At 31.9% G+C, this 21,407-nt stretch overlaps 2 protein-coding genes across 5 annotated transcripts; both read right to left on the reverse strand.

The window, feature by feature from the left end:
- Window positions 1-3,929: 3,929 nt before the first annotated feature.
- On the reverse strand, window positions 3,930-8,298 carry LOC146957065 (protein PHR1-LIKE 1-like). Of its 2 annotated transcripts, XM_085733910.1 has the most exons (9): window positions 8,161-8,298; window positions 7,750-7,823; window positions 6,534-6,972; window positions 5,890-6,094; window positions 5,730-5,806; window positions 5,601-5,640; window positions 5,114-5,171; window positions 4,750-4,819; window positions 3,930-4,613 (listed from the first exon to the last, which is right to left on the reverse strand). In XM_085733910.1, exons 3-9 carry the CDS (start codon window positions 6,924-6,926, stop codon window positions 4,290-4,292), a joined length of 1,167 nt encoding a protein of 388 aa, XP_085590036.1. In that variant the 5' UTR covers window positions 6,927-6,972; window positions 7,750-7,823; window positions 8,161-8,298; the 3' UTR covers window positions 3,930-4,289. The 2 variants fall into 2 exon arrangements, with proteins under 2 accessions (XP_085590036.1, XP_085590031.1); XM_085733905.1 differs by lacking the exon at window positions 7,750-7,823.
- Window positions 8,299-9,661: 1,363 nt separating this feature from the next.
- SUVR4 (SET-domain containing protein lysine methyltransferase family protein) lies at window positions 9,662-19,386 on the reverse strand. Of its 3 annotated transcripts, none has more exons than XM_085733902.1 (11): window positions 19,110-19,386; window positions 18,792-18,888; window positions 17,401-17,674; window positions 16,781-17,198; window positions 16,210-16,347; window positions 15,059-15,807; window positions 14,327-14,592; window positions 13,558-13,624; window positions 13,268-13,318; window positions 11,840-11,933; window positions 9,662-10,079 (listed from the first exon to the last, which is right to left on the reverse strand). In XM_085733902.1, the coding sequence occupies exons 3-11, from the start codon at window positions 17,611-17,613 to the stop codon at window positions 10,027-10,029; spliced, it is 2,049 nt and encodes a 682-aa protein (XP_085590028.1). In that variant the 5' UTR covers window positions 17,614-17,674; window positions 18,792-18,888; window positions 19,110-19,386; the 3' UTR covers window positions 9,662-10,026. The 3 variants fall into 3 exon arrangements, with proteins under 3 accessions (XP_085590028.1, XP_085590020.1, XP_085590016.1); XM_085733894.1 differs by having other exon boundaries at window positions 16,781-17,201; window positions 17,401-17,669; window positions 19,110-19,247; XM_085733890.1 differs by having other exon boundaries at window positions 16,781-17,201; window positions 19,110-19,247.
- Window positions 19,387-21,407: the final 2,021 nt, after the last annotated feature.

Raw genomic sequence — 21,407 nt, forward strand, 5'->3', positions numbered from 1 at the left:
TAAATAAGTAATTAATTATCAAATTGAATTAGTTTCCTCCACTATTGAAAAAAACAGAAGAATGAAAGGAAAACTAAAAGTTACTTGAAAGTTACTATAATACCTCAAAGAAAAATATGATGTATGCTAAAATTAAATAATTAAATCTATATGTCCACATAAAACAAACAAGCGTATAGACTAATGAAAACTGTCAAAATTAATGGAAAGTAAGTCCAAACATTATAAGAACATTAAAAGGATTATGTGCTATCTAAATAAATTCCATTCATTAGATTGGAAATTCTAAAAATGAACTTATTAATTTTTTCAATAAAATCTTGCCCCATCTTATCTTATATATGCATAATTTCCCAACTCTACTACCATGATCACTTATGCTTTTATGCTTTGTTAAGGTGATGTGGTTCTCCTTTTTCTTTCCTTTCCTTTCCTTTATTTTTTGTGTTTGAGTTTACATTTTCGGTCCACAAATGGGTTGATATGTTTTCTCAAAAAGAAGTTCATATATGTCACACATATAACATAGAAGATTATATATAGAGAGCACATTATTTTCTTAGACTAATGCAATTTTATTTTCAGGTTTTATCCATAACAATAGAGAGAGGTGTGATTACTAAAATGTACTTTTATATCTATTAATTTATTGAGAAATGATATTTGAACAACCACTTTTTGACAACTTTTGTGACAACTTTCTCTCTCATACTCACATTATCCTTTTACTTTCTCTCTCTATTGCTTTGATTTTTGTGCCACTACCTAAATTGCTTTGTCCAAAAGGTTGTCACAAGAAATGGTTGTTCAAATAACATTGCTCTAATTTATTTTAGTAGTTTTCTTCCTTTTCAAAACTATTTGTTGATGGACCTTTTGATAGTTGAGTCAAAGTATTTTTTCCCTCATGATTTATTATTGAAAATCCTTTAAAAAATTAGTTTACTATTTTTTTGGAAGTGTGATATATTTTTGGAATTAGTTTGTTCATGATCTTTACATGAAAGTTGTTCTCTCAAATTTAGTTTTGTATTTAGTTTTTTTTTGAAATACTTTTATATATGATTTGGATATTTGGTCATCTTACAATTTCATAGAACGTATTTTAGTTAGGTTTGTTTGTTATCTAACTCATGGTGACATTTTTTTTAAGGAATTATGATTAACATTTATAATTTTTTTTTTATTACGTGATATTGGAGAAGGTACTATATTGCATGAAATTTCATCTCAAGCTAAGATAAATTGAAGTTTTCTCGAATATCACAAGTTATGTTGATTTATGTTTTGAGGAACTTAGTTTGGTAAAGCTTACCATTTTTTTTAAGTCAAACTTAGATAAATTGAATTTTTCTTGAATCTCAAAAGATATGTCTATTCATGTGTAAAAGTTGCATTGTAATCTCGTTCTTTTAGGGTTATAGTTGGTGGTTATTTCTCAATTCCATCTCTATTACAGAATCGTACATGAGATTTTCACCTCATACGGCTCCTCGCGAATAAATCGATTCAAAAATATTTAACCAAAAAAATTTAATTTTAAATTACCATATTAAATTAAAATTAAATTTAAAATAGAATACAATCGTGGGATTTTTTTGGCATTTCATAGAATTTATTTTATCCATTAGAAATTTGTACTTTTACGAGAGGGTTTTGTTGAAAACGTTAGAAAACATCGAGAAAACAACAAATACTTTTTAGTTTTAACTCTACGGTATAGAAGAAATAGGAAAGAATCGTATAAAACTTTTTTCAATTTAAAAAGGGTTATGGAATTTGAGCAATTGTTTGTTAGAAGTAAATTATCAATTAGGTCTTTGAAATTGTCATATTCTGTTAATTCAATTCAAAAATAGTTGGTCAATTTTCCCATAATTTTTTATCATAATGTTAACAATTCAATATTTCTTTTGATAGGAAAAAAATTGTGCATATTTCAATAATTAGTTGGGAATAAAGTCAAATTCATGATGGTAGATAAATACTTTTTTATTTTTGGAGTAAATATTATAAAATAAAGGTTTGATTATAGTCTTGGTCTCTTCATTTTCACTCACAAAATTTGTCCACTATATTAAAATTCAACAATATTAGTCCCGCATTAATATAATAGACTTGAGTTATTATAGCAACAGTGTTATCCTACAATATTATATTTTTCTTAACAAAGTATAATAGACTTGAGCTTTTATAGAATAAAAAGAAAAAAATAAAATAAAACAATATGTTAATTTAATTCTTTGCTATTATTTTTTATTGAAATGTTACTAAAAAACATTCATTTAAGTTAGTGTCTTAGGTTGGACATGTATCTATGATTTTTAAAACATATTAATATTGGAATGTATCTTTGGAATTTTGAAAGCTTGGATGTTTTTTTAAGTTAGAACCGTGATGATATGCAACACTTAGGAAAAAATTTCACTCTTTTCCATTTAATAATCACTAATATTAATGTAATTAAGCATAGGTTACAAAAGAATATCACCCTTTATTATTCCATAATGTCTATATATGATTAAATAAAAATAAACAAACAAAAATATGAATTAAGCAAAGTGACAAGAAGGTAAACCAAATTGTTGGCTGAAATAATTTGGACCAATAAATGTCAGAATAAAATTTTAGAAATGAAGGTTTGATAGGAAATTTCAAAATAAGTTAATTTATCATTATAAGGATTATCTTTTCAATAAATATAGGAGACCTTAAATAAGAAATAGGAAATAAAAGTAAGCAGTTAGGTCACGTTGCGTAATTTCAAAGAACATGATCCAAAGATGAAAAAGACAAAACCACCAAAAATTAATCATATCCTAACTTGAACTTATTGCAACCTTTCTTATGAGTAATATTGACATCAAGCATGAATGACTCTAATATGATTGCATTATTAAGATAAACGATACCATAAAAGAATTTTCTTATATGATTGCATTATTAAGATAAACTATGATATATGTCTTTCAACTTATTAAATATTATAGGATCCACCAACAACAATATTATTTGTCCTTAAAATATTTATACAAATTTACAATATAAATAAATACAAATGGTCCTTAAAATATTTACACAAATCTATGATATAAATCAATACAAATTCTCATATGTTTTAAGGAATACTCCTATTTTAATGTAAATTGATATTAAAATAATCATACCACTACATTTAAGAATATTATAAATCAATAAAATATATGTGATTATACTTATCACAATTTTTATTTTCTCAAATACAAGTTATAATCCAACCCATGCAACGCAATACCTAGCAGAGATAAGGAGGTGATAGGTTCATGCAACTTCTCCTCTAACAAATATAACAAACAGCTAAATATTGGCCACTTCTAAAAACAAACACTGATAAACTAATGCAAGTTAACTAATGGACGAATAATAACGAATATGAAACATTAACTAAATTTCTTTAACTACTCTTCTTTTTTACATTGATTATGTTCATCCTATACTTTTATTTTATTCAGCTATTTCTTATCCTATATAGCATCGGACTTGATAAAACTCTACATTTTTTTTTTTCTCTTTTCAAATTGTGATCGGGTTCAAGTCTAAAAATTTGTCCCATCAAAATGTTGGATTTTGTAAATAAAACTCCACATTATAAAAAAAACTCTAAACAAATAAATAATGTTTATATGATAAATAAACTTTTCAACCTTAAATAATCAAACTCATGATTATTCTATAAAAAGAGCCTCAGGTGTTTTATGTAATACAAAAGTAGTAGAAGGGAAAATTGTATCGAACAATTGTAAGATCGACGATGATGTGTGGATGAGAGTGTTCGACAGTTAAGAACCAACACGAGAATAAAGTAAGCAAAGATGATGATGTTGCGATGAATGTGTGATAAAACTATACGAGATAGGAAGGGAGATCAAAGGGAAAAAGGAACATAGAGATTTCGGAAGTTTACTTCTCAAAAGGATGAGAAGAGATTGTAGAGGTTAACTTATTATGGGAAAATGGGGAATGCAATTAGCAACTCCCATAACTTATAAATCCCTAAATACAGTTGAAACATCCCTCGATCCAACAATGCTTCTAGAAGCTCCATCCAAACATTCCATAAATATACAAAAAATATCTGGAGTGAAGTTTTCCAATGCAAATTATACCCTAAGTCGAGGACAAGAAATGTGAAACCAAATCACTGATTAAGGAAGTCATAGTCAAAAACAGAAAGGGAAATTCCAGCATGTTGTATGTAGAAGCAGAAATACTAGATGCCTTCACAGGGTTGGAAATTCTTCTTCTTTACTCTACTTGTCAGTCTTCACTCGTTTTGTGGGTGGTGCGGTAAGTTGGTCTTCTCCCAGCTCAAGTTCACCGGTAGCTTTAGCATCATCTCCCTTTTGCTCTGTGCTTGTATTCTGGGAACTTCCTTCTGGCATGTTGTCTGAAGTGCTGCCATTGATTCCAATTTTTTCGTGACCTTCATTTGTGTTTTCTAAATTTTCAACTGGAGAAGATAGTGCCACACTTGATAGTGGAGCAGAAGGCTCATCCGACTTCATCTGTTGCTCAAACATCATCTGTAGATGCTTCCCTTGGTTCTCAATCTGAATCTGTAAATTTCTTTGAATCTGCATAATAGTTATTATTATAGTTATAATAACAGAGCACAAGGTCATCTTCCTTACAAAATATGGGGAGTTAAACAACACTCCTTCACACAAAGATCACACAGAAAACACAGTGGATTTAGCAACTAAGATATACCTCAAGTTGTTCATGAAGCCGCTTCTGGAGTTCCATCTGCAGCCGCAATGCTTCTGTAATCCCCTTAGGCCTATACAACCACAATCCAAAGCGTCTCTAGACATTAATAACTGTACATATTGGAAACGAGGACAATAGGTATCATATAATAGTAAACACTAGATCTGTTCGGCTCAGTTTTTAGGCCACGTCTTTTTCATAGGTTATATCTTAAATTCAAATATACGACAAAAGTTATTTCAAATGAACTTTAGACATTTACACTTAGCTCTATGCATACAATTGAGAGATGTCATTGTTGGTCAAAAAGATCAATCAATACAATAAGAAAAACAATTATAGATAAGTAGGGGATGGGACTCACGTTTTTAAGTCTATAGACGGCATTTCGTCGATTGAAGTCAACTTCTTCTCTGGAATTCCTGTAGGCAGGGAAAAAAATGTCATTCAGACCACTATTCTTTGATTCATCCAAAACAAATTGGTGCATATCCAATTATGTATGTGCTTATTAAACCCTAAAGAGAACAGGAGAAATAAATTTGAACAGATACAGTCACAGAAGCATGAACATTGAAAAACGGAAATACATAACAACTGGTTTGCCTATCCCAATGTTAAAGGAGTTGAAGGATCGGGGTTCAAACTCCGGTGAATGACAAAATTTTAACATAACTAATTTACCGTATTTGCCTATAAAAAGAAAAATTAAATATCACAAACAAAACATCTTACTGGAGACATTACGGGTGATGAGTGAAGAAGCACTAAACCACAGATATAAATAATAAGCAACCTGGTTTATATGAACTTTATATGAACATTAAACCTCCGTATAAACTTGCACATACCTTCTGATGATTCTGGTTTGTACCTGGCAGTTCTATATTTCTGAAATTAAGGGAACAAATAATTCATTAAAAACCTTCGATTAAAACACACCCATAAAGAAGCTCCTAAGTAAAGAAAAAAAAATGTACCTGCAGATGGCTTTTCACATGATAGATGGTAAGGCCCTCAACTTTCATCAAGTTCAAGACACCCTTAGGAGTAGCCTCTACATATTAACACCATGAGATAATAAGGAAAATCTGTAATGAGAAGGATAAGAAGTACAAAATAAAGGAGAAGTGAACATACTCTCACTACCACCAAGCTGATTGACTGCTTCCACAAAGGCCTCATGAAGTTCTGGAGTCCAACGCATTCTAGGCTTAGATTGCGATGTAGTCGACACAGAAGAATTAGGAAGATCATTAACTTCTTTGGATGGTAGTGATAGTATATACTGCTGCTGTGAAACCTGGGTCTCTTGCATCAAGAGAGAAGGGGACATTTGTGCATCCTATTCATTAAAATAATTAATTAAAAAAGAAGTTATATAGACAAAGAGTTAAGCGAAAAATAACAGTAGGTCTCAAACGGTTAAGATACATACAGGGCAAGAGGAAAGAGGGAGCATACTATACTTACATGCAGATGGCAATGATTGATGAATCAATTTTTTTTTTCTTAAAAAAAGAACCTAAATGCACCAAAGCAAATCATGCGGCGCTCAGTTTCCCACAACTAGCTAGTTACATTACAGATAATCATACCATACCACTTGACCTGATTTTCATGTGCATCATAAACTAGTCGGTCATAATAAATAACCACGATCCTCAACCATATAGAGGAACAAGATGCCAATGCCATCCACATATTCTAGTATTATTCACAGATAGGAGCAAGCACTTTGAGACCTTGTAGTACAATATTAAAATCAGTTTAAAAAAACAAACCTGTGATTTTGGTTCTGTCATATTGTTATCACCGAGAAGTTCATTCCAATTTGGCTGAATAGAATCATCATCGACTGACATCAACTGATCAACCCACTCCTTGAAATCCGTTGTTTTGGCATTTCCACCCAAGACTTCAGAACCATTGTATTCCACATGGTCATTCTGGGTGGGAACATTATCAGGAAATTGAAGAATATCTTCAAATGGATCAGTTCCCCAGGACATAACGTCACTTTCTTGAGGGAATGTCATAGAATGTATTTCTGAAGCAGAGGAAAAATGGACGTTATCAGGCTGTTCAGAAGGGGTTGAAAACATGTGTCCAACACTTCTGATGTTGGAATTAATTGATGCAGCCTGCATCGAGGAAGAGGGAATAGACGAAGACATAGCTCTGGTCGAAGGTTTCCAGATGAATCAATCAACTTTGTATAACCTGATTTCAATACGAAAAGTAAGTTGTAAGTAAACTAACTCACCTTGATTAGATAAACAACTTAATTAAGCACTAATAGTATAAAGTCAAATTGTTATTATTTAAGTTATACACTGTTTTCACAAGCTATCCTGAAGAACTTATGGAAATAAGCCGAAGAGCTTATAACAGTAGATAAGCTCAAATAAGACAAACCAAACAGGCTCAAACGCTAATGACAAAACTATCATTATGATCGCCAATCATACAATTGGACAAAATATAATACAGTAATTCCAAAGGTCACTTGTTCATATTACCGATGAAGTACGGACTACGACACACGAACATGTCAACAGTGTAAAAAATATAGGACACCTCTATTGCTACATATATTAATTTATTCATAAAAGATCTAAATTGAGAATCAAAATATATACAAGTGCATCGAAAATGAGCAATTTATTTCATTAAAAAAAAAAATTCGAAAACAAGATACCACCGTATTTGACCTTTAATCGTCTATAACCTTCTAGACTGTTGTAATCAAATTAAATGTTTTTAACTCCTCATTGATCAACATTGTTTTGACATATATTCAACGATTGTGGATGTGTCCAAGGAATGTCTATGGTGTATCGAAGCAAATAATAAAGAAAATTGGGACAATAGTCAGAGTTGTCCCACACGTGTTATACGAGTGTGTCATACAGGTGTCGGACACCATTCCAAAGAGTGGTTAAACAAAAGAAAAAAACAATTATTTTGGGACACTTGTGTGAGTCACACGTGTCATACCAACATCATATTAGTGTCAGACACACACGCGCCTAATCCTCATGCTTCATAGGAGGCTATAAGCTTCTAGGCATCTGAAAATAAAATAATTGGTCCAAAAAATGGAAGTGAGCAAAAATTGCGATAAATGAATGCTTGTTTTGCAAGTGGAATATATTCTTAAACGTCTCAAAAATATGCAGATGAATGTAGAAGCACGAGAAGTGTCGACATAAACAAAATGAATGCGAAATTGAAGTAGAAATTTGATTGAGATTTCACAAGTTCAGTGAATTCGGAATTAACTATTCACTGCATGATCAAAAAGAAATTGTATTTGTATAATAAATAGTGATCGAATTGAGAGCAGAAAAATAAAACAGATTGGAATTGAATTGAATTGAGAGAGAATAAAATGAATAGTGATCGAACCTTACGAAGGAAGAAGAAGAAGAAGAGTTGCAGCAACAGCAGCAGCAGCGTTAAATTAATGCATAATGAAGAATGAATTGGGGATTGTTAAGTTTGTCTCATGAGCCGAATGAGCGGACGTAAGAATACGAGGCGAACCCCACCCACCTTGTTTTCACTCCTTTTATAGCATTTCCAAGATTCCAATTCACAACATTCTCCACCGTTTGATTCACATGTACTACTACCTAGTAGCATGTTCAAATTTTTTCCGACTCCACTAATATGATATCATAATTTCACACAATTTTTATTAAATTTGATGATTAATCAGATGGTTAACACACTTAGTAGATAATTAATTAATATAATAAGCCAACATATATTATTAATCGTCAACTAAATATGTTTCTCGTGAGTTTAACTCAGTTGGTAGAGACATTGCATAGTATATGTACGAGTCGGGGTTCGAACCTCGAACACCTAATTTATTCTCTTTAAAATAAGACTTTCTAACCACTAAGCTACTTGACAAGAAGAAAAGAAAAACAAGGACCAAATGTTGTGACGGAAAATATTTAGAGCATCAAAACTTGTTGAAATTTTTAGATGAACTATTCAACCGAAAGGTAAGTAAAGTTTTGCAAAAAATGATTCTACACAAGAATTAAACTTAGCTTTTCCTGAATAATCTATCATTCGGTGGATCTTATTAACCACTTGATCTCAACCGTTTGATTGAAAATTATCTAAATTTGAACGTGTAAACAACCAAAGACAAAACTCCAAATTATAGCTTCAAATTTAAAATCAATTTTATTTCAGAACAAACAAAAACATATTTAAATCAATTCTAGAATCAATTGACTATTTTTAAAAGTGGAAACCAAACATATATTTTGGGTTTAATTCATAACAAAATATTATTTTGAGTTAATTTTATAAAATTATTTTTAACTAAATTGAATGTAAAATGATTTGTATATACAATATATGTAAAATTGAGTTGAATAATGAATTTTAGTAAGAAAAATCAAATCTAGAATAAAAAACTCAATTTCATCTTTAGTTTTCAAGACAAGAAATACTTAAAACAATCAAACACTATTGTTTGTTGTCAAAATCAAATCTACATCTCTAGAAGCAATTTTTTCTTCAAAATAGCGTAACCAAGAATACACTATTGTTTTTTGTTAACCTTGTCAAGATCGGGTGCCCTGATACCTGCTAGTTTGTCCTTCATGGTTTGTGAAATGTCTGTACCTAGTTTAGGCAATCTTCTGGCTAATTTTGGCCATCAATCCACCTTTGATTTCTTGAATTTTAACCCAGCCTCTCCCCTCCTTTACCTTCACATTCTGTGCAGTAGGATGTGGTGGGAGATGACCTCCTTGGATTCTTGAAGCCCTTTTGGCCAATAGAAACTGGCGATACTAAATTTACAAAAGAATTCCCCGACAATCCAATCCCTAAAAAAAATGAATTCCCAAACAAAATTATTTTCACCTATATGGCAGCCAAATACCGCAACAGCAATAATCTACTTGAAAATGTTTCTTGCAAACATTTGCCGACTAGAAAGAACATTTAACAATAAAATCTCAACTACTTTTTTTTTTTTTTTCTCGTAGATTTCTTTGAGAAAAGTAATCATATTCGAGATAGTGTCAAACACTAGATGCGAGCAGCTCTCTCAACTGAGATTTAAACTTTGATTTGCAACGTTGTGGAAGTGTCTAACTTCTTCCATTAGATTCAACCTCACTTGGAAATGTAACTTTTTTTTTTTTTTTGTGAGGAAGTGACAAACACCACCTTAAGGGAAGAGATTCCACAATCTCAGCATTGTCAATTGAGTTAAGTTTAACGGACAAAATCTCAACTACTTTATTTCTTTGTATATGTATGCTTGACTTTTTTTGTCTTTGCTAATCTAATTCCTGCAAAAACATATCAAAAGAAAGTATGCATAAGAAACATAATCTTTTAAACTTTATTCGAGAGTTTCGAAGAACATGGAGGGAAAAAATCTGAGGGTAAAAGGAGTAAAGGAAAATAATGTTTGGACTACATATAATTTTCTTAGACACTTACTGGCAAAATGTTTAATGTGAGGATTCGCAGTATCGAAAAATTAGAGGTACTGTAGACAATATAGATGTGGAAACAGAGAGGAGTGGGCAATTATAAGCTAACAGAGTACTCGGTGCATAAGTTTGATTCTAATTTTGGAGACACAATTTTAAGAAGTGTAAAATTGATTTTTCGTATGTTTGGTTTCACTTTTAGAGGAGTCAAAATTGATTCTAGATTTGTAAAATTGATTATGACATGTTTGGTTATTTTCGAACATAATTAATTTTGCTTCCAAAATTGAATATATTTTTTTGGTTGTGTCTAGGGTTCGAACCCCAGACCTTGCATATATTATGCATTGTCTTTATCAACTGAGCTTAGCTCACGGAAACAAAATTGAATCTATTTGAATCAAGGATTTGTAACTTTTAATTCTAGAGCTAATTTTTACACACAATTAAAAGTTTGACTCACTTTTACATTAAAGTATTCAAATACAAATCATTTTACTTTCAACTCACTTTTAGTCAGAATCAATTTACTTAAGATCAAATTTTGTCAGTGCACAACCAAACATACACTTTGACATGTTTGTTTGATTACTCTCAAATGGAATTAATTTTAACTCTTATTCATATTTAAAGCTTGAAAATGAAGTTTTTTTACATTAGTCAAGTGAGTTTATAGTTCTACATTGGATGGAAGAGTAGAAATTGAACAACATATTAGTGTGAGGACCAATAACTTAATGTCATTATATTTTGGGTGAAGACGTGGTTTTCAAAACTCACTCGTGTGGTTGCTCTAGCCCAATGTGTTGATCCACCAAATCAATTAATTTAGTTCAAGTGGTTAACGATCACCTCTTAGGACGAATCGTTTACGAGAACCCAAGTTTGATTTCTGATGGAAACAATATTTGGTCAAACTATACTTACCTCCCAATCAAACTCTAGATTACAAAGGCACACTCTTCCCCAAAGAACCGTAGAGTTAAGACAAAAAAATAAAATAAAGTGTTGAACAACCTTGGTGTCTAAGGCTTCACCATAACTCTTACAATGGTATCGAGAGTATGGTTCGACTTGGTGGGAGGAGCGGAAGTGGTTCTTGGTATTGGATGAAAGCCATAGAGTCTCACATTTGAGGAGAGATTATTGATATGTCAAGTGTAAGTTAGAAGTCTCTTGTTGGATGAAAAAATAAATATTTAGCAACATATCCTTCACCCGTCTCAAAATAATAGTCATTCAAGGTTTGTGTATGAATTTTAAGGGAATGATTAATTGTGTTGATTTCAATGATAAAATTAGTATCATTTATTAAAATACTCTTATTAATTATAGTTAGTGGAGTAGTTATGTTGGATGAAATTCAATAAAAAAAATGGTATAATAGTGAAAAAAATAATAAATGTTGCATTGATATTCTAAATTGACAATTATTTAGAGACAAAAAAAATATGATAAAAAGACAATTATTTTGAGACGATGAGAGTGAATGAAAAGACTCGTATACTTAATGTCTTAAAGTTTTGACTGAAAATGTGATGTAAAAGAGCGAGGTAACAACAACGTAATTCTTAAATTAGTTCAAACACAGATAAGCAAATAATCAAACAGACCTTTTTGTTTCTTATCACGGCAGAAAGCGCTTCCACAACAACATTGAAATGCTTCAATAGGATGGGTATGGTCATCAAAGTCAATGCCATAATCCTGCAAATAATTTCACACATCTTGAACTCAAACGACCTCACATAAACTTCATCTAGAGACCTAGGAATTGAGAATCTTAGCTACTTTTAGATGCCTTGATTATGTTATTTCAACAACAAAAATTGAACAACTTTTGCAACAATTATTTAAGTGATTAGCACAGTATTTTTTTTCAGCAAAATTGGAAGAGCAAAGATTTACCACAATTTTCAGGTGTTAAATTCTAGTGTGTTTGAACACGTGAAAAGATTGGTTAACCATGTTCAAATTAAAGTTGTCTAAATTTGTTTGTACAAAAATCATTTATCATTGTGTACTAAGTATAGGATTACCACACTTGCATATAAGATGTCTATAGCAATACAATTCCCTCAGAATTGCAGGCTTTGCATATATATACTAGAAAATGTGAGAAATTGTGATTTTTTTTTTGGGTAATAGTTATTTTGGTCCCTGAATATGTAATGATTAGTTACAATAGTTTTTCAATGTATCAAAATTTCAAAATAGTCCATGATTGTGCATTCTGTTGGTCAAAATAATCTTTAAAGCTAAAATAATCTCTCGATGCTCATAATAACTCTTTTCATATAGGGACTGAAATGACAATTAGTAAATACTTATAAGGACTGATATGACAATATTGAAGGACTAATATGACAATATTAATGAAACATTTATCAGGGACTATTTTGACTAACGAAGTGCACAATCATAAATTATTTTAAAATTTTGATACATTGAATGACTACGTGACTATTACCCCTTCTTTTTTCTTTTCGGACATTTACACATACTAAGAGGAATGTGGAGGCTGACATTGGCCAGGCGTTGTCTAATGTGAAAAAATAGGCCCAAGATTTGGCAAGTTTACTAGAGGAGGGAGGCACAAACATCATTAAGAAGGGGAAGCACTTGGGTGACATAATGTCACCGTGACATTAAATCTGGGTCACACAACACACATTGCCACACAACATCTGGGCCACACAACACATACAACACATCTGGACCACACAACACAACACCTTTGTGTGACCCAGATTTAATGTCACGGTGACATTATGTCACCCAAGTATTTTCCCATTAAGAAGGAGCTGAGCTGGCAAGGGGAACTATTGGAATGTAGGTAAGATAAGGTATGTATAAGGGGATGGGATATAAAATCATCATGGAATTTAATTATAGAAAGAGAGTGAGATCAGCGAATACACAATATTTACTACACAAATACACAATCAAAATTCAAAAGGATGATTTATAGATCACAATTTCAATGCAACTATTTAAAACAAATAAGAAGCAAATGATATGTATTGTTCTGAGGAACTTACCCAGGTCAACTCCTCGTATGCTCTCACATCTTTGTTTGTAAAAAGGGCAAGCTGCAGACAAAGACGAAAATACACTATAAAAATTCATTCACAAAAGTTAACCTTCACTGTCCTCCATTGATTTTTTTTGGTGGTGTCCGGGGTTTAAATCCCGGATCTTGCATATATTATGCATTGTTCATACCAACTGAGCTAAGCTCACGAGGACTGTGCTCTGTTGATTTAAGTACACTGAATTAATGAATTAATTAATATGTTAAAATAAAAACCTATGACTACCAAATTCTCACATGATAATAGTGGCGGTCAGGTGTCTCCACTTCAACAGGAATGTCTATTAGATTTGCATCGAAGCATCTGAAATCAAGAACATATATGCAATAAAACACAACAGCAAAAGCGTAAAGGTGTTAGAAATAACAGAGAAAAGAATATTGGCTGTAATGAAAACCAAACAAGATGAATGCAAAACGGTACAAGTGATGGGCTTCAATCAATCTTGTGTGAAAAATAAAGTAAAAAGAAAAAATGTTGTCTTATGGTAGACTTCGGTACAAGTGATGGGCTTCAATCAATCTTGTGTGAAAAATAAAGTAAAAAGAAAAAATGTTGTCTTATGGTAGACTTCGACATGAACGCAACAACAAAAAATCAATCATAATGCAAGAAATTGGATGATCATCTCCGTCACTTTTCTCTACATCTTTCTCCTTACTCTTTATCTCTCTCTTAATTTGTCTGTCTTGATTATTTTATTATTTTTCAATGAAGAGAGAGAGTGAGATTAAGAGAAAGATGGAGACTAAGGAGAGAAATGAAGAGAAAAAGTGAAGGAGATGATCCAAACCCAAAAAAAGAAATAGTTGTACTTATTTGGAAAAAGTAAACAATTAACCCTCTTTCATCCCTGAAGATTTTGATCTAGGTCAATTTCAGCGCCACAGTAATTGCACTTGATTTTAGCCTTAAGTGATTGAGTTGGCTAATTCAGGCCAAAAACATTTGAGGCTATTCAATTTCATTCCAATTAGAAATATGTTATTGAAATTTGAAAAGCACCTATGATTGATGAATCTTGCAACATTCCCATTATGTGTTGCATCCAAGCATAATGCCTCTTCATCCTTTAATCCCACTTCCGAACCCCAGTCTGCATCAAGTGTTACAGGATATGTATGTCTATCATTGCCGGTACTATGCACAATCCTGTCATATAATTCTGAATTGGTTAAAATCTCCCCTGCATATTCACAGACAAAGGATCCCTTGGGCAAATCTTCTAGTGTTCTAACGCCCCAGCCCTTTCCTTCTTGAGTCAAGAACACCTGAAGAATAAAAGATAAGCAGGTCTCAATCATAGATCAACCACAATAAGTTTAGCAACAATAACGGCTTGTAATAATAAGAATCACCATTTTACGGGATTTAACTAACAATGTGGCAATTGCAGCAATGTGAACAAATTGACAGTTGAAACACTAATAGAACCAAAATAATATAGTGATCCAAATAAAAACATATAGGAGATTGATACAACAAGATCATTCCACAAACTTAACTTTTTTAATTTGTTAGTCTGAATTTCTAACTTGATTAGGATATCTTCATTATACTATAAAGGTATGGAATATAAATAGAGGATCAAAAACATAAATGCTTCCTTAAACATATTGCATTCGTATTTTCCATAATTTCATCTAACATAACATAAAACTAACTAAAGTAAAAAAAGAAAAATCAACAGATAAGTTCCAAGAGTATTCAGAGAACAGTTTTAAAGAAATAGTTTACCTGCAATTTACGGCTTAAACCTCGTTGCACTACCCGATTTCCACACTGCATGTCACATCCACATTTCCTCCAGCACTCCTTTATAAACTTCCTAACCAGATGTCCCTTGCATGATTCAGGTTTGGTCTCATTCTTAGTCCTCTCAATTGGGCACTCTTTACAATACACATAATGATGATGCTGGGGTTCCTTTACCATGGACATGCAATCTGTCAAAAACTTTTCACTCAACAAACCTTGTGAAGTGTAAGCAAACACTCCACCAGTTTCTTGAGAGCATGCACAAGGAATTGACAAAGAAAGACAGTCGCCTGAACAATCGGAGCAGCAATCCTCATCCGCAATCCGAGCAAGTGAAATATTGACATTTGCACTTTGATACATTGTGTTACATGGAATGTAATTAAATTTTGGAAATTCCTCACTGTTGGTTTCATCTAATAATGATATGTGAATGTTTTCAGAACCTTTTGTTATGTCTTCAACATATCGAAAGGATTTCTTTTTATCCTCAGAAAGAGTTTGCCTTGATCCATTTCGATTTAAATTCAAGCCAGTCCTTAATGCAGCATCACAATTTAAAGAAGATTTAACTTCTCCCAAGGGTGAAGAAGAACCAATATCAATATTACCCTTACAGGTTCTGGTGTTATTATTGCATGTGGGAGTAGCTTCTATCTTGTGTGTATTCTGATACACATCTGACAGGGATTTGACAGTAAGATTTCCATTGGAAGCATTTAGTGAGCCTATAGAAAATCAACAAGAAAATCACAAAGCAGCATACATATAAAGAAACTTCAAACTAAGTTCAAGTCTGCAACAATATATGCTTTTCTTAGGCAGCAGACGCAGAAAACTTTAAGTTGATGAATATAATATAGTTACGGGGTACAAGATGTCAGAATTGCTCACTTTCTGGACCTATTTTCTTTTAAAATTCGTGCAAAAAATATAGGAAACATTGATATTACAAACCAACTGATTTCAGGATCTCCACTACTAGTATCCTACCATTCAGATAGGACAAATGAAAGAAAAACAGGAGACCTTTCAGGACTCAAATTGATAGAAAGTTCAATCATAATTGATGTAACGACTGACAAAAGAAAGAAAGTAAAAGACATTGTTAGAAAGCCTATCATGATTACCATTGCAACTTGTCGAAACAGATCCGGGATGAAACTTAGGTTTATCATTTCCTGATACTTTAATCTTCTGATCACTTGACATATTTTTCCTCTGAATAGAAGGATGGCTAAGTCCATCAATTGGATCTTTACAATGACCTGCAGATTTCCATTGGAAGCATTTAGTGAGGCTATAGAAAATCAACAAGAAAATCACAAAGCAGCATACATATAAAGAAACTTCAAACTAAGTTCAAGTCTGCAACAATATATGCTTTTCTTAGGCAGCAGATGCAGAAAACTTTAAGTTGGTTGATGAATATAATCTAGATACAGGGTACAAGATGTCAGAACTGCTCACTTTTTGGACCTGTTTTCTTTTAAAATTTGTGCAAAAAATATTAAGAAACATTGATATTACAAACCAGCTGATTTCAGGATCTCCACTACTAGTATCCTACCATTCATTCAGACAGGACAAATGAAAGAAAAACAGGAGACCTTTCAGGACTCATAGAAAGTTCAATCATAATTAATGTAACGACAAAAGAAAAAAAGTAAAAGACGTTGTTAGAAAGCCTATCATGATTACCATTGCAACTTGTCGAAACAGATCCGGGATGAAACTTAGGTTTATCATTTCCTGATACTTTAATCTTCTGATCACTTGACATATTTTTCCTCTGAATAGAAGGATGGCTAGGTCCATCAATTGGATCTTTACAATGACCTGCAGATGATGCTGCCCCGGGATAGATCTTTCTATCTATAGCATCCATGAATGCCTGCGAACTGGTTGTGGGATTCATATCTTGCCTGGAAATTTGAGAGGGTTTCATAGTTTCCTGTTTAAAAGTCTTGGGAGGTATGCCAGTGTCTTCTACAGACAACACTTGTCTTGAGTTGTCAGCTGATAAAACCTGGTTGTCTATATCTACCAAGTGAAGTTTCTGTTTAGGTTTCTCTCCATCATGACAACTTACTGGAGCTTTTCTCTTATGATCTTCTTGCTTCTAGAAAGAATATAATTAGGTGTCAGAAAAAAGAACTGATCAACATAGACTCAGACAGCAATCACAAATAAAAGTTAATTATACGGACAAAATGTTAGCAAGTCAAGACATATAAAACACTAGTAATTAAAGGCACAACAGATCAAATCAATGTGTGTGCACACACACACATATTTAAATGAGCAAAGAATCGAGAAACCTTATCTTCCTTTGACTCAAAGTATGCCTTATCTTCCTTTGACTCAAAGTATGCATCTATAAGTGTCCGATAATTGTCATCTTCAATAAGCTCCCACTTTTTATCATACAATTTATACAACTTTTTCAACACCGGTGTCACCTCGACCTCCGAGATTCCTAAGTCCTTCATAGCATTAAGGGCCTTGATTGCCCTTGGATTAGTAGTGGTCATGATAGTTCCAACAGTAACTTTACACAGTAGTTAATCTTATACCCGTCCAAGACTTTCTGTTCTGCATCAAAACAGGGGAAGAGTGGTGCCAGAGTGATATATTACAGTGAGCATTAAAGTTCCAAACTATATGAGACGAATGTATAAATACTGTTTTGATAAACAATATAACTCAGAGCTTATAACATAAACACTTATCAAATAAGTACTTATGTATGAGCCATTTCTATCACAAAAGATGAAATGAAGTCAAGCTGTATTCATGTAAGTTGTAAGTTGTTTTCATAAGCTTTCTTGGAGACCTTATAAAAATGTCATAATATCTTTCCACAAACTTTCCCAAATAGTTTCACAAAATAAGTTCAACAAATAGTTTCACAAAATAAGTTCAAATAAGTCATTCCAAACAGTCTCACAATAATTGATTTTGAGTGATTGATTTCGGTTAAAAGTGAGTTGTGTTAAATAGGCAGTACTCAAGCATATATTTATACACTCAACAGCCCGGGAATTTGAGAAATGTGGGACTAATAACAAACTACAAACAACTTCAAAATCAACTTCAACACCCACCCTCACGCCTAGCATGGGTCTAGGTCTAATTCTCACATTGCAATCCTTAACCCGACTCTGATACCATGCTAGATAGGATTGTATCTCATCCGAAAAGTTAGATCAAAGAATGAGGGTACTCAAACATATTTATACAAACAATGTGAGAATTAACTACAAACAATTTCAACAAGTTGAAGGTAAAATGATTTATATTTGAATATAGTTATGTAAAAGTAAGTTGAATAATAAATTTGAATGTCAAAATTAATTCTAGAATCAAAAACTTCTTTTTTGTGTTAACCCTCTTGTTCTCACCGGAAAGGAACCATGTAATCTGAAATTCGGTTGGGAGGTAAGTAATTGTTCCACTAGAAATCAAAGTGAGGTACTCCCAAACAATTCGTCCTTAGTGAAACTCATTAACTACTTAAGCTCAATTGCTTAGTTCAAAAACTCCAATTTCTAGAGGCAAAATCATCGATTTTTCTCGAAAGCAACAAAACATGTCAGAATCAATTCTACACACTCCAGAATAAATTTTGGCCTCTTTAGAAGTGGAACTAAAAGTAATGTGATGAGGGATTGGGAGAATTTAACAAGTGGCGGCAGAGATGAAGACTTACGGTGAAACCTAAAAAAAGTAACCTTCCAATGATTAGGGAATCAATCAACAAACGGAGACAAAACCACCACCATCACTTTCTGCCATTGAGCTCAATCCTACACAAAGGAAAAACGCACGTTTTTATTAATTTATTAATTACTATAATTTATAATTTATTGAAATAAAAAAAAAAAAAAAAAAATTTGATACTGTCTTCAATACTAAACCCTTCCATGCAAGGGTTTCCTTAATCGTTAAGTAGAACAAAATAGAAATAGAAATAGAAACAACAAAAATGTAAAAAGTGTGAATGCAATGCAGAAGAAGCTTTCGTAACTGTTTTGGAGAAAGTTGCGGTAAAGTTGCAATGTAGCGATGAAAAAATGGGTTTTTGCTATAAAAAGCAGGTTCGTGGCTGAAGCTTCCCTTGAAGAACACGGAACGTAAACGGAAATAGTGACTTTGGAGAGAGAAAATCGAATAGTGGTGGTTATTATGGAGAAGAAGAAGATGAAGAAGGAGGTAGAGTTCAAAAAAGTGTAAACCCTGAAATGAGAATGTGTGATTTGATTTTGATTTTGTTTGCACTGAAATTTCACGGAAAATCAGAGAATAAAAGAGTAGTGTGCGTTGTGTGAGTATAAATTTCAGGAGAAGTTGTAGAGTCGCGGGTGGGCCCAGTTTGTTATGCTGGACTTGAGTTTTTAAATTTGTTTTTTCCATTTATCATTTGGGCCTTGAGAAGCGAGATTTTAGTCATTTCACACGTATTAAGAAATGTAATTAATTTTGTATGGAAAAAATATATTATAAGTTGTTTTAGAAAATTGTTCTTAATAAATATTATGGGAAAAATAAATTAATTGAAAGAAGAGAGTAATAAATAACTAAGGGTATAATAGGAAAAGTAACATTAATATTTTATTAGTATTGTAAAACGACTTATAATTTAGGATAAATATTTTGTTCAAATGATTTATAATTTGAGATGGAAAAAATATCATATGAAATTTGCATTTAGACTATATATTATGCACACTTAGGAAGTAGAAGAATTTAATAAAGGGTTATTTTGGAACAATGGTACTACTTTTAAATAGAGTTGAATTTGGTGATTTTTGCTTATATACAATGTTGGACGTAGTGTTTATCGTTAAGTTTAACATAAGTGGTTGATGTGTAGTGTGTGAGAGTGTTATACTTCATTTGGTCATTATTATAAACAAACTAGACTCTAACTCGCACAATACACTGTTTTTAGTTTATTTTTAAGTTTCATTTATAAATATTAAATTGAATATATCATTGGAGAACATTAAAGAAAATGTAAATTAAGTAATGCAAAGAAGTACTTCTAGAGTACATAACCTTGACTTAGAGGAATATGCAACCCTGACAATGACTTCTAAAGTAATAACACCATTCCTTCAAAAAAAAAAAAAAAGTAATAACACCACAGTGTGCTGCACTTTTCATTGATTTTCACAGCAAAAAAGAAGAATAAGTGGATGAAGAATAAGTAATTTTCTTGGGTTATATTATTTTTTCCTCGGGACATAAATTCCTCAACCTATTATTCCATTCTTTCATAAATGTCAACCAATGGTTATATAGATAAATAAGAATTAAAGAAACTACATATAAAAAATGTAATATATAAATTAAAAATGAGTAGAATAAATCGATGTACATTTATTTTTCCTCTTCAAATCTTTTCACTAATATATAGTCGATGTTCAGACCAGCAATAGAGTTTGCCGCTCCTATATGTAAAAAAAATATTAACATAAATTTATGCAATGAAAATAACACAACAAAGTAATGCATGGTGAGTAAACCATAAGTTAGATTCTAAAAAAAACTATTACGTAGTATAATAAGCATATGGTAAATCAAATACAAAGGGATGTCACTTTTTTTTTTTTTTAGGGGAAAGGGATGTCACTTTGAATGTCTTGACAATGGCAAAAGCAAAAAAGAATATTATTTGACAACATTGACACATATTTGACAGCAAAGACATATCTAATTCAAAATTCGGAAGTGCTTCATAGATGTCAATAAATTACAACACGCAATAAAATTTAGACATACTATAGTGTCCATCTTATTCTTAGTATTGATTGAAGCAATTTTATATCAGCAAAACCGTTAATGGGGTAGACACATTTTTTTTTTTTTTGGGTTACTTTGGTGGCAAACACAGTTAAGTGCATACAGATGGTTTCGGATTCAATTCACTGCAAGAGTTTTTATTTTTTCGGAACTAAAAATTAAGGTTAATTAATGTATCTGATTTCCCTGCAGGATATTATATATCTGATTTACGGTATAGTTTAAATACACCATTTATTTAATAAATTTGAAAAAAGAATATTTGTTTATAACCGTAATCTGAGGGAGTATATATATACTAAAGATAACGAGTGTGAGTCCTCGTGAGCTTAGCTCAACTGGTAAGGACAATAAATAAATTATATATGTAAGGTCTGGTTCAAATCCCGGCCACTACCAAAAAAAAGATAACGAGTGTGATTCCTCGTCATAAAAAAGTAATAAGCATATTTGCCTAATCATATCATATTATTTTGAGATCGGACAACCAATATTATTTAATGTCCCACACATTTAATGC

Source organism: Medicago sativa, chromosome 1 (assembly GCF_051527215.1).
Source record: "Medicago sativa cultivar Bolivia chromosome 1, Bolivia_mono, whole genome shotgun sequence".
Taxonomy (NCBI): Eukaryota; Viridiplantae; Streptophyta; class Magnoliopsida; order Fabales; family Fabaceae; genus Medicago; species Medicago sativa.

What these genes read in the sequence shown, in the direction of transcription:
- SUVR4 (XM_085733894.1), bottom strand. Translation starts at nt 17,613, where the DNA reads ATGACCACTACTAATCCAAGGGCAATCAAGGCCCTTAATGCTATGAAG. An exon ending in TGTTTCGACAAGTTGCAATG is followed by an intron (nt 15,808 to 16,209) that starts GTAATCATGATA and finishes GATTTTCTATAG; the next exon opens with GCTCACTAAATGCTTCCAAT. An exon ending in GCAAGATTCATCAATCATAG is followed by an intron (nt 13,625 to 14,326) that starts GTGCTTTTCAAA and finishes TCTTGATTTCAG; the next exon opens with ATGCTTCGATGCAAATCTAA.
- LOC146957065 (XM_085733905.1), bottom strand. Translation starts at nt 6,926, where the DNA reads ATGTCTTCGTCTATTCCCTCTTCCTCGATGCAGGCTGCATCAATTAAT. An exon ending in TCAGCTTGGTGGTAGTGAGA is followed by an intron (nt 5,807 to 5,889) that starts GTATGTTCACTT and finishes GTTAATATGTAG; the next exon opens with AGGCTACTCCTAAGGGTGTC. An exon ending in CAAACCAGAATCATCAGAAG is followed by an intron (nt 5,172 to 5,600) that starts GTATGTGCAAGT and finishes CCCTGCCTACAG; the next exon opens with GAATTCCAGAGAAGAAGTTG.